The sequence below is a fragment of the Mustela putorius genome, unplaced genomic scaffold, assembly GCF_011764305.1.
Source record: "Mustela putorius furo isolate JIRA1106 unplaced genomic scaffold, ASM1176430v1.1 tig00003976_pilon_pilon_pilon, whole genome shotgun sequence".
In the NCBI taxonomy this organism is placed as follows: Eukaryota; Metazoa; Chordata; class Mammalia; order Carnivora; family Mustelidae; genus Mustela; species Mustela putorius.
This window is the reverse complement of record NW_025422118.1, coordinates 3,126,999-3,139,188: the sequence shown is the minus strand read 5'-3', so window position 1 is coordinate 3,139,188 and position 12,190 is coordinate 3,126,999. Positions and strand designations below refer to the sequence as shown.

The following is a 12,190-nucleotide window of genomic DNA, read 5'->3' as shown; positions in this document are numbered from 1 at the left end:
TAATACCCATCACCTGTCCAGCCCATTCCCCTGCCCACCTCCCTCCATCTCCCCTCAGTTTGTTCTCTGTCATTAAGAGCCTCTTATGGCTTGTTTCCCTCTCTCCTTTTTCTCTTTCCCCCCTTACCTGTGTTCATCTGCTTTCTTTCTTAAATTCCAGATATGAGTAAAATCATATATTTGTCTTTCTCTGACCGACCTATTTCATTTAGCTTAATAAATCCTAGCTCCCTCCTTGTCATTGCAAATGATAAGATTTCATTTTTTGATGGAACAGTACTATCCCATTGTATTTAGATACCACATCTTCTTTATCCATTCATTAGTTGATGGACATTTAGGCTCTCTCCATAGTTCGTCTCTTGTTGATAATACTGCTATAAACATCTGGGTGCTTCTCATTTCAAAAACTGCCTTTTGTTTTGTTGTTTCTTTCACTGTGAAGTCCCAGTAGTTCACTGAACTTTATTCTTTTATAGGGATCAAATAACTATTTGGGAAAAAGAGACACATATATACTGCCCTGTAGAAATTCACAATCCTTGATGGAACCCCAGATGCTTAGAAGGAGGAATAGAAAAATAATTGCTTCAGTACTATTTTGTAGCATTGGAGGCTATAGTTTTCAGATAGAAGTTGTAGGTAGGAAATATTCAAATATTTTCTTGAGAAATTATTGCCACCTCCCCTAGTTTCTGGGGCATGCCTGATCATATTGAAGGGGGATTTGAGGTTTGATGGCAATAAAGTACAGGCAGAGACCAAGAGATCAGATTTCATAATAGGTAATGTAGATCAATATGAAAAAATGTGTTTGGGAGAAGGAAGATTGGATGGTGTAATTCTGTACCAAAATTAAGGAACCAAGAAAGGTCGGGGCAGGGGGGTAGCTGGGTGGCTCAGTCAGTTAATCAGCTGCCTTCGGCTCAGGTTACAATCCCAGAATCCTGGGATTGAGCCCCACATCAGACTCCCTGCTCAGCAGGGAGTCTGCTTCTCTCTCTGCCCCTCACTCCACTCTCATGCTTTCTCTTTCTCTTTCAAATAAATAAATAAAATATCAAAAAATAAAAAAAAAATAAAGGAACCAAGAAAGGTAAGTCGAGCCAAAGGGGAAATTGGCAGACAGAGATAAGCAAGTAGAAGCAGGGGTAGCTAAGACAGTCCTCTGAACACTGGAATTTTAAACACTGATGCCACTTTAAGTTTTCTGGTGCAGGAAATCTCAGCTGCAGAGAAACATGTGATGATAAGGGGAGACAAGCTGACAGATGCTAAGAAAGAATGAAAAAATTGGCCATAGGAAAATACAAATATGCTCTTTTCACTCAAAAGGAGGCTCAGGGCATTTATTTGTTTCCCTGGACTGCTGCGACCAAGTTATCACAGTCTGGTGGCTTAAAGCAACAGAAATGTATGCTCACAGAATGCTGGAGAGCAAGTCTGAGGTCAGGGTGTTGGCCAGACTAGTTTCCCTCCGGAAGCTCTGCAGAATCCCTACTGGCCTCCTCTGTCTTCCCGTGGCTCCAGGTTTTCTACTTTCATGGCAGAAGAGCTCCATTCTCGGTGTCGACCTCCATGTGGCCTTCTTTGTGTCTCTATCTTCTTCCTCCTCACTGTCACTCTTCTGAGGACACTTGTCCTTGGAGCCACCTTAATCCAAGATGATCTCATCTTGCAATCATTAACTCAACTACACCTTTTCCCAGATAAGGTCACTTTCGCAGTTTCCACGTGGGTCTAACTTTCTCTCTCTTTCTCTCTTACTTACTCTCTCTTTTCTCTCTCTTTCTCTCCTTCCTCCCTCCCTTCTTTCCTTCCGACCTTCCTTCCTTAGTGGAGGCATACATTAACTCCACCCTGGGAGTGAGGTGAAAAGATAAAAGCATTCCAGGGAGAGAGGGACCTGAGCAACCAGAAATATGATTGTCCTAAGATCTCCACCATGCACGGATGGGACAGTAAGACAACAAAGCAGGTTCACGGCCAAGCCGAGAGCCAAATACGGGGCTGGATCCTAGGTCCCGGGGATCATGACCCAAGCCGAAGGCAGACACCTAACAACTGAGTCACCCAGGCACCCCTGGCTCATTATCATTAAGCCTACTAATTTGATTTCAACATTCTTTTTTTAAAACTCTATAAATACCCAGTTTAACAAGTGCTTTTGAACCAACTTTTCCACCTTGCTGATTTCCTCATTAAGGAACCAAATGTATTTTGGACATACATTCTCTATTTGTGTCAGCAATTTTCTTTAACTTTTTGAAAATTATACTTTGACAGAGGTGTAATAGGAAATCGGTTTTTATAAAGGAAAGAAAGCCAAAAATTTTATTATCTTTGCCCATCCCATGCCTGGATCTTCCAGTTATTGGAATGAGAGTAAGAAAAACACACAAGTTTCAGTCTCCTACCCAGTTACACCCATCTTCCATCCCCCTGTGTCCTCCATTCTCTCTGTGTTTACTCCAGGGTGGTTGGTGTTAGTGCACTGAACTCTGAGTCAGAGTAGGTTGGGTAGCCTCAGGAAAGCAGAAAGTCATCCAACATCCCTGGGCTCTATTTCAAGATGGAAATGAGGTAATATGTTCTTTTGTTAGAGAGAGAAAGACAGTGAGAGAGCACAAGTGATGAGGGGAGGGAAAAGCAGGCTCCCCGAGGAGCAGGGAACCCTATGTGGGGCTCCATCCCAGAACCCTGGGATCAAGACCTGAGCCGAGGCAGACACTTTGACAAAGCCACCCAGGCATCCTGAGATAATACGTTCTAACCCATGACATGTTCAACACAAATGTAGATGGATTACAGACTTAAGCATCAATAATTAAACTAGAAATAGCCTAAAAGAAATAGTGTTGGGACGGGAAGAAGTTTCTAAAGCATCATGTAAAAACCCAATGGCATAAATGAAAATATCGGTTCACTTGACTATCCCGTTGTGAACGTTGTGAACAGCGGTTTCACACACTATACAAAATGTAATGATCAAAGAATATGAAAAGATCTTCAGTCTTGTTAATAACCACTGAATTACAAATGTATCCGATAATATGATAGCATGTACAATTTCTGGAAAGCTACTCAAGAAATTTGCAAAGTGTTGTTATAACTAGATAGGAGGGTGAGAATCAGGGTACTTCTACTTTTCATCTTATAAGTTTTGTGCTTTTGAAATGTTTTGCTATAAACATTGATTGCATTATTTTTAATTATCATTTCCAAAAGTTATATATTTCTTGTGAAGTTATTTTAATAAATTTATTAAACATTAAAACCTCTATAGAACTTTAATGCAATAATACAATACATATCCTATCTTCAAAGCATAACAAAATGAAAAAACGTTTGGTAATGCCCCTGTCTAGAAACATCGAGAAACATCGCTAAGCAGCACTCCCATTATATATCACATACTACAATGACAATTATAAATTTATGTAATTTTTCTGTTAAAAAATCAAGAACTGCTTTTCAGCCTTTCCATGTAAAGAACCTTTAATCTAGCAAATTCACTTTCAGAGATTTGTCCTAATAATAAGAAAATATCCAGAAATATATGTATAAGGATTACTGTTTCAGATTTGTTAATAGTGAAAAATTAAAAACAATTGGTAGTATTCGTTAATAGAATACTGGAATACCATACAAGTTTTTAAAACCGATGTGCTAGATATGTGTGAACTGACAGAAAAAAAAGTGCTAGCTTATGAAAAACTCATCAGCTAATCCTGTCTCCTACCTTGTAATTAAAAAAAAAAATCTGGCAATCAAAAAATAATTAACAATTCAATACTTTCTTCTGTCTTTAGAGGAAAAGCTAGAAAGAGACGCTACATTCTTAACAGATGATGAAATACCTTCAAAATCTTTTCTTCCCTTCTTGATCATTTTCAGGGTCCCACAGCAGTGGTTTTCAAACATTGGAGCACATCAGCTTCACCTGCAGGGTGTGTTTTAGGAAACCCTGGGTCCCATCCCAGAGTCTCTGATTCAGTAGGTCTGGGGTGAAGCCTGAGAACATGCATTTCTAACAAGTTCCCATGCTGTTGGACTAGGGAAGCACAATTTGAAAGCCCAGATCATCATGAAAGCATGGTTTTCTTGTGTTTGTGTGATGTGTGAATCACAAACATCAGAACTTTTAATTTTTTCTTTTTTTCGAATTTTTATTGAAATTCTATTTAGTGAACACACCGTGCACTGCTGGTTTCAGGAACAGAATTCAAAGATTCATCACTTGCGTACGACACTCAGTGCTCATCACACCCAGTGCTCTCCTCGATGTTCATCACTGCCTAGCCTCTCTCTCCCCGACCCACCTCCCTCCATCACCCCTTGGCTTCTTCTGTGTTTTTAAAAATCTCTTATGGTACGTCATTTCCCTCTTTCTAAAGAGGGGAGAGGAAAAATCAGGAGGAAGGCAGAGATTCCTCTAGGAATCTAAGGGAAAAGAAAACGTAAATACTCCACCACAGCCTAGCTGAAGGCAGGAGGTAGTATGTATGGATTTCCATGCAGGTGAGAAAAGCAGAAATCCAGATGCCTCCATTTAATTTTCAGAATAGGATCACTAGCGTAGGCATCAAAGAAGGAAGGCCGAAGGTGATGATTTGGTTACAATTTTCCTTGTTAAAGCCTAGTTTATTTTATTTTAAAGATTTTATTTATTTATTTGAGAGAGAGTGAGTGTGTGGCAGGGGGGAGGCAGGAACAGAGGGAGAGGGACCAGTAGACTCTGTGCAGAGCAGGGAGCCCCACATGGGCCTCAATCCCTTGACCCTGAGATCAAGACCTGAGCCAGAAATCAAGAATCAAGACAGTCAACCAACTGAGCAATCCAAGTGCCCCTTGAATGCTGTAACTCTGCATCTGTTTCTTTTATGCAGATTATATTCCATTGTCTGTAAAATTGCATTCACTTGTTGTTTATAAAACATACGTATTATACAAATGAGATGACAAACAAGTTGCCAGTTCAGAGTCCGTTTACCACAAATGTCTCTGCCTTGATTCCTGCTAATAGTCAACTCTGCATCCGCTCTGTAAACCCCCAAACTTGCGTCACTGTAATTATCAGCCCTCTTCGGCTCTGCACCCATCGCTGAGCAATGCTGGGGAAGATTATACTACCATCCTTATAAACTTTTTCTCCCAGGGAGAAGAGCACAGAGCAAGACAGATTCCTTCCCAGAAGCATGGGTATTGTGTGAAGAATGTGCGAGGATGGGGTTCCTGGGTGGCTCAGTTGGTTAAGCGTCTGCCTATAGCTCAGCTCATGATCCCAGAGTTGTGGGATCAAGTCTCAGATCTGGCTCCAGCAGGGAGCCTGCTTCTCACTCTGCCTCGCACTCCCTCTGACTGTGCTCTCTCCCTCTCTGTCCCTCTCTCTCCCTCTCTTTCTGATGAATAAATTAATAATTTTTTTTAATATTTATTTGACACACAGAGAGAGAAATCACAGGTAGGCAGAGAGCCAGGCAGAGAGCGAGGAAGAAGCAGGCTCCCCACCGAGCAGAGAGCCCGACGCGGGACTCGATCCCAGGACCCTGAGATCATGACCTGAGCCGAAGGCAGAGGATTAACCCACTGAGCCACCGAGGCGCCCAAATTAATAAAATTTTAAAGGAAAAAAAGAAAAAGAGAATACCTGCGGAGGAGAATGTGATGGAATTTTCTTTCCATGACATCTGAATTTACAGTAAAAATAAAACTAATATGATGCTGGGGTGCCTGGGTGGCTCAATTGTGAAGCCTCTGCCTTCAGCTCCGGTCATGATCTCAGGGTCCCTGGATCGAGCCCTGCATCAGGCTCCCAGCTCAGTAGGAAGCCTGCCTCTCCCTCTCCCACCCTGCCTGTTTGCGTCCGTCCCCCCACTCCTCTCTCTCTCTCTGTGCCAAATAAATAAATAAATAAATAAAATCTTTAAATAAAAACAGCATCATGATGATGACGGTATAATCTAATTTGTTGTGAAAACTAGTAGGGGATTCTTAGTTTGTCTTGAACTGATTCCGTTTTAAAGATAGCAAAGACAGGATTAAATAAAGTCTAATTTTCAGAGATTGTGGATTGGACATTAGATTCACCCACGTTATGAATTAATTAGGAGTTTGAACCCCAATTTGTCTCACATTCTGAGAGACAGAAAACCGCCTCTAACAAGTAATTTATGGGTAGCTTATAGTTCCATACATCTTCAAACTGTGCTGGGTCTTATCTAGTATTATAATACAGTATAATGTACATAATATAAAACAGTGTACTGTTCGTATTTTTATGTTTAATTTCCCATTCCTTCTCCCATCTATAATTAATTTAACACCAACCCCTTTCTTCAAGCCATAGAACCTGGGCTTCAGTCCCCTTTGGTGAGAAATTGAGTGCATAAAGAGCAAATTCCCTCAAACTCCAGACTTTCACCTTCTATCACTTCAAAGCCAGGTGCTTCATTTGTCCTTTTACTCCCCTCTTCCCCTTCTTCCCTGACATTTTGCCTGTGATTACTCTTGTCTGTCCTTTATCTTCAAAATCTTCCTCTTTCAAGACTAAAGTGCTCAATGTTCTCATTTTAAAATTGAGATAGCTCTCAAACCCACATGACTTCTTGCTAAGGCCCAAGACTCTCCTAAACATAGTAATTTACTCTTTCGGTCCCTATCGGCTCACTTCCTCAACACACTAAAATTTGAACCCTGCTTCCATGACCCTGACCTAAACTTATAACTTTATATGTGTGTGTGTGTGTGTATCTAGATATAGATATAGATATAGATATAGATATAGATATAGATATAGATATAGATAGAAAGACTGATATATACGTGGGTACCTTCTTAATTTTTTTTTCCAAAGTGGACAGTCTTCCTTTAACTTTCCACAGAAACACTTGACCTTCTGATAAGTCCCTTCTTTGACGTCTCCTAATGTCTAGACTTCTGTAGGGGGATTCTCTTCTGGCCGACTGAACCTCTTTTTGATCTGTGCTGCTGGATTCACTTCCTCTGCCTGCTTTGTCACTGTTCCCCAGTGTGTGCTGATCTGAGCCTTCTCCTCTCACTGGGAGACTTCTCCTTAATGACTTTATACAATTTTGTGGTTTTAACTTCATGTGAAGTTTTTACCACAGTTATGCCTCCCAACTGTGCATTTCGAATACTGATTTTTTTCCTGAACCTCAAACTGCAAATGCACTTGTCCAGTATGTGGCCATATCCTGACATTCTAGGCTATAAATACTGAACAATAAACTCACTATTGTTATGCCTTCTCCTTGACTCCCTGCATTTCTGTCTCAATCTGTGTTCCCATCGCTACATTCAGTAATCTATTTCCTAAACATGGAAACCATCCTTACATGGCCTCTCCTTCTTAACCCACAGACACAACATTCAGTTGCAGTTTATACTCTGAAAAAAGAAGGTCCAGACCGTAGGGATAGATCAGGAGTTGACAAATTTTTCCTATAAAGGGTCAAATAGTAAATACCTGAAGTTTTGCATACCATATAGCTTTCTTGTTGCAACTCCCTGACTCTGCTGCTGTAATGTGACGGCAGCCGTAAACAATATGTAAACATATGAGTGTAACTGTGTTGCAATATAAGTTTATTTATAGCAAAAGGTAAATTTTTGGTAAAAAAGGTAAAAAAAAAATTCCATTTCCTGGGACGGAGCTAGGATTGCTGAAACTCAGCCTATGTTCTACTTGGCTAAACCCTGGGTCCAGCACAGTCAATGCTATTAGACTAGGAGTCATCTTGCCTTCAGTCCCTTTCTCTAAATTTAATCACTCATCATTTTAATTTTACTTTCCAAATATATATTTTTAATTAATTAATTAATTAATTTGAAGAAGAGAGTGCAAGCTGGGAGAGGGATAGAGTGAGAGAAACACAAGCATTCTTCCCCTAGCCTGAGATCATGACCCTAAGATCACCCTGAGCTTAAATCAAGAGTTGGACACTCAACCGAATGAGCCACCTAGGTCCCCTTTCCAAATATTTCTTGAATATCTCCTTTCTAAATTCATTGTCATTGTCCAAATTTAGTCCTCAAGTAGTACTTCAAAGCTTTCTTAATCTGATTTTATATCTTCAAGTCTTATCAACAAAATTATCGTTCTAAAATTCAGATCAAACCATGTCACCAACTACATGAAAAGAAAATTCTTATGCACTTTATAAAAAGCACATTTGATCTGATTTTCTGGTCTCATCATCAACCACCTTTTCTCTTGAGCTTTATATTGCAGTAACATGGAGTCACCTGTAGTCCCAGGAAGCACAGCTTTCTCCTATATCCACTAACACTTCTGTTTTACTTCCTTTCCATTTTCAAATTTCCCCCAGCAAAGTCACTTTCAGACTCTAACACTGACCCCCATTGTCATATTTGTACAAATACTTCCCTTTTATTTCCCACAACTGTTGACAGAATTAACAATTTCCTCTTCTTTGCAAGTTCTTAAGCTTGCCCACAAGTCAGTAACTGAAAATATTACACTGCATTGGGATATATCTGACTACATTTTTTTTCTGACTTACTAGATTGCATGCTTCTTAAGCCCAAGGACTGTATTTCAATCATCTGTGTGTTTGTAATGCTTAGCACAGGGCCCAGCATAGAGTGAATTTTCAATACTTGTTGAACTAAACTGACCTGAATTCTAATTTAAAACTGAAATATGAAAGCAGTTACTCCCCCAAGCTGCTTCCCAGAAAGGTCTAAAATACTGAGATGGGGGTGCCTGGGTGGATCCATAGATTAAAGCCTCTGCCTTTGATTCAGGTCATAATCCTAGGATCCTGGGATTGAGCCCCACATCGGGCTCTCTGCTCGGCAGGGAGCCTGCTTCCTCCTCTCTCTCTCTGCCTGCCTCTCTGCCTACTTGTGATCTCTGTCTGTCAAATAAATGAATAAAATCTTTAAAAAAATAAAATAAAATAATAAAATAAAATACTGCAATGTTTCCATTTTGAATGCAGAAAGAACTTCCAGATCATTTTAGGCCTTGGATGGAAATCGCCAACGAAATGCCTCATTTGATTGAGACTCAGCAGCTTCAAGCTCGAGTAAATAAGGTATATCTTTTTCATTCTTCTCTTTAAGTTCTTTTTTTCTGTTTAAGTTCTTCTCATCATCGTATTTTCATCCCCACACTACATTTCTTTCTCAGAATTATGAAAGTGAGTCAGTGGACCCAGGGACACCAACAATTGCCATTGAGATTACCAAGAAAGCTACCTTACCTTTTCTGAAGAGTGGAATGACTTGTTCCTCATATTACACATGCATTTCCTTAAAATTTCCACAACCTGCACAAAATAATTTCTGAAACACATTAAGCACTGAAGAAGGGTAAGCATTGAGATTCTCAGTGTCCTCCTTGTATGTCACATGGTTGGCACTCCTCTCCCTTGGGTTCTGCAGAAACAGTTGATAAGAGGAGCATTATTTCCCAAGAGTGAGTAAGAAACAGTGAAACTTCTTGGTCCCTGGAGCACTGACAGTATCCCACAGTAATAAATAAGATGATGTAACAAGAAAACATGACTTTGATTCAGGAAGACCTGAGTTTGAATCTTGGCTTTATTATATAGTAGCTATCCAACTTGAAAACAAGTTATTTCATCCCTGTAGTTCTACCTCCTTTTTTACAGAAGGGGAGAAGTTCTGGTCTCATGGAATTGTTATAGGGACTAAATCACTTCTTCTGTCCCTGCCATTCAGCAGCATTGAGTATATATTTATACTTTCCTCTGGTCTCTTCTCTAGTTTGGAGTGCTGTGAGATTTCAGAGATACAAGAAAGCTTTCCCATGCTCCCAAATTCTCCATCACTGACTTAAACATATTTAATATCTATAAATACTAACGGATTTAAAAGTACTTACTAGATGCCTGCTAAGTGCAGGCACAAGGTTGGAAATCCTGTAAAAGACGTAAGAGACTGACTTGAGTGTTTATGAAGATAGCAAACTAAACCTAAGAATTTATTTTCCTGCTGCATGAAGTGTCATTAATAAGACCAAAGAAATAAAAAAAAGAAGAAGAAGAAAAATAAGAAAATATCTTTAAGTGCAGGGAACAAGAGAAAGTACCAAAGATGGATGAAACTTTAAGAATGTTTGTTTCATATTAAGCAAATTTTATCATAGTGTATTGTACCCACACAAAGCATACCACCAAAGCAAACTGAACCTCTGTAGCCTCCTTCTCCCAGTTCAGAGTAGCAAGACAAAAGCAAGGTGGATCCAAGAACAATTTGTAGAAGGACAGATTAAGGTTCTATTTGTGAACTACACAGTTCTCTGCACCAGGCTTTCCTTAGGCTTTATTTGATTACACTATCAAGAGTGAAGTGAAGGATTCATTGAATTGGTCCTCCTCATATGTGAAATATCAGTGAGAAAAGGCCAGGAGTGTACAGCTGACTTCTGGCTACTGAAAACATGGAAGTTGGCAAAAGAGTTTAGCACAGCTGTGAAAATAATCCCCTGACACTTCTACTGGGTTGAATAGTGTTTCTCCAGAAATTGTCCACTTGGAACTCAGGACTGTGACTTTATTTGGAAATAAGGTCTTTGCAGATGGAATCAAGGTAACTGAGGTCATACTGTATTAGGGTGTACTCTAATCCAGTGTGACTGGAGTCCTTATAAGAAGAAGGAAATGTGGACACAGACCCACAGATACACAGGGAAGAAGACCATGTGAACATAGAGGCAGAGAGAGAGAAGAGATGCATCATCTACAAGCCAAAGTGTGCCAAGAGTTGCTGGTAATCACCAGACACTGGGAAGGGAAGAGGGAACAGATTGTCTGTCCTTCAGAAACTCCAGAAGGAACGAATCTTATTAATACCTTAATTTCAGACATTTATTGCCCAGAATTGTGAGAGAATACAGTTCTACTGTTTTAAGCTTCTGAGTTGGTGTTTGATTGTTGAGGTGGCCCTAGGAAACTACTACAACACTTGTGGCCAGTCTCTACATTTCTAATTATGTATAAAACATCTAATTACATAAATCCGCTTTTAAGATTTCACTGGGTCCCCTGGCAGGCTCATTTAGTAGAGCATGCAACTCTTCATCTTGATATAGGTTCAGGCCCCACGTTAGGTGTAGCAATTATTTAAAAAATTTTAAAAAAAAAAACCTTAAAAAAAAAAGACGTCATCAGCACAGGCTGAGACTGAATCAATTGGAAATCAGTCATAAAAAGCAAATATTATGGCTTCCAGGACCATACATCGAGCTTCAGACTAAAAAATTGTTCTCCTGAGCCCTTTACTTGGCACAGATAACACAATAACTGGATTTACATTTTTTATCTTAAAGTACCTCCAGACCAGCCACCTTGCTCTTAGAAGGCCCCAGTATTTTTTTTAATATTTTATTTATTTACTTGACAGACAAAGATCACAAGTAGGCAGAGAGGCAAACAGAGAGAGAGGGTAAGCAGGCTCCCTGCTAAGCAGAGAGCCTGATGCGGGGCTCGAACCCAGGACCCTGGGATCATGACCTGAGCCGAAAGCAGAGGCTTAACCCACTGAGCCACCCAGACGCCCCCCTATCCGTATTTTGGTAAAAAACCAACCAACCAACCAACAAACAAAACTTGTTTATTTGTTTACATACATCCTTCTTATTCCAGAAAGAGTCCCCTTTCTCCACTCCACTGTCACAAAACACTATAGGCAACTGACTTGCTCCCAGAAGCTACACAAGAGGAGACTCAGCAGCATTCTGGAAACATGATTAAGGAACGCTTTAATAGCTACTAGTTATGATAGAACTGACCACAGTCCCTGAACATGAATCAATAATAACAAATTACCTCGTCCTATGAAAAGAAGGAATAAGTCAAAACACAGTAGGAGGGATTGGACATTCACAACTAATGAATCTGATGAGATCAATGTTTTTGAAATTCTAATTAATCTCTCCAGTTTATTTACTTTGTAAAAATAAGTGAAGTTGTACATAAAAGGAACTATTGGGGAGCAAAGAAATAAACAAGCAAAAAACTCAATATAATCTCAAATAAATCAGAGAAGCATTGGTTATAGAAAAAGGACACACTTTTCATAAAGTATAAAGCAAAAATTAAAGAAACATCAACTCTCAAAAAAATAAAGTATGGAAAAGGAGAAATAGATGACCCAAATTCTACAAAGTAGAGTTCCC

At 39.6% G+C, this 12,190-nt stretch overlaps 1 protein-coding gene across 2 annotated transcripts in view; it reads left to right on the top strand.

Moving 5' to 3' along the window:
- IDO2 (indoleamine 2,3-dioxygenase 2) overlaps positions 1 to 12,190 on the top strand; it is a 54,269-nt gene that overhangs the window by 5,211 nt on the left and 36,868 nt on the right. For both annotated transcript variants that reach the window (XM_013048537.2, XM_013048536.2), the window contains exon 2: positions 8,988 to 9,083. In XM_013048537.2, the coding sequence (XP_012903991.1) occupies positions 8,988 to 9,083 (96 nt within the window). The remainder of the gene's footprint in view (positions 1 to 8,987; positions 9,084 to 12,190) is intronic.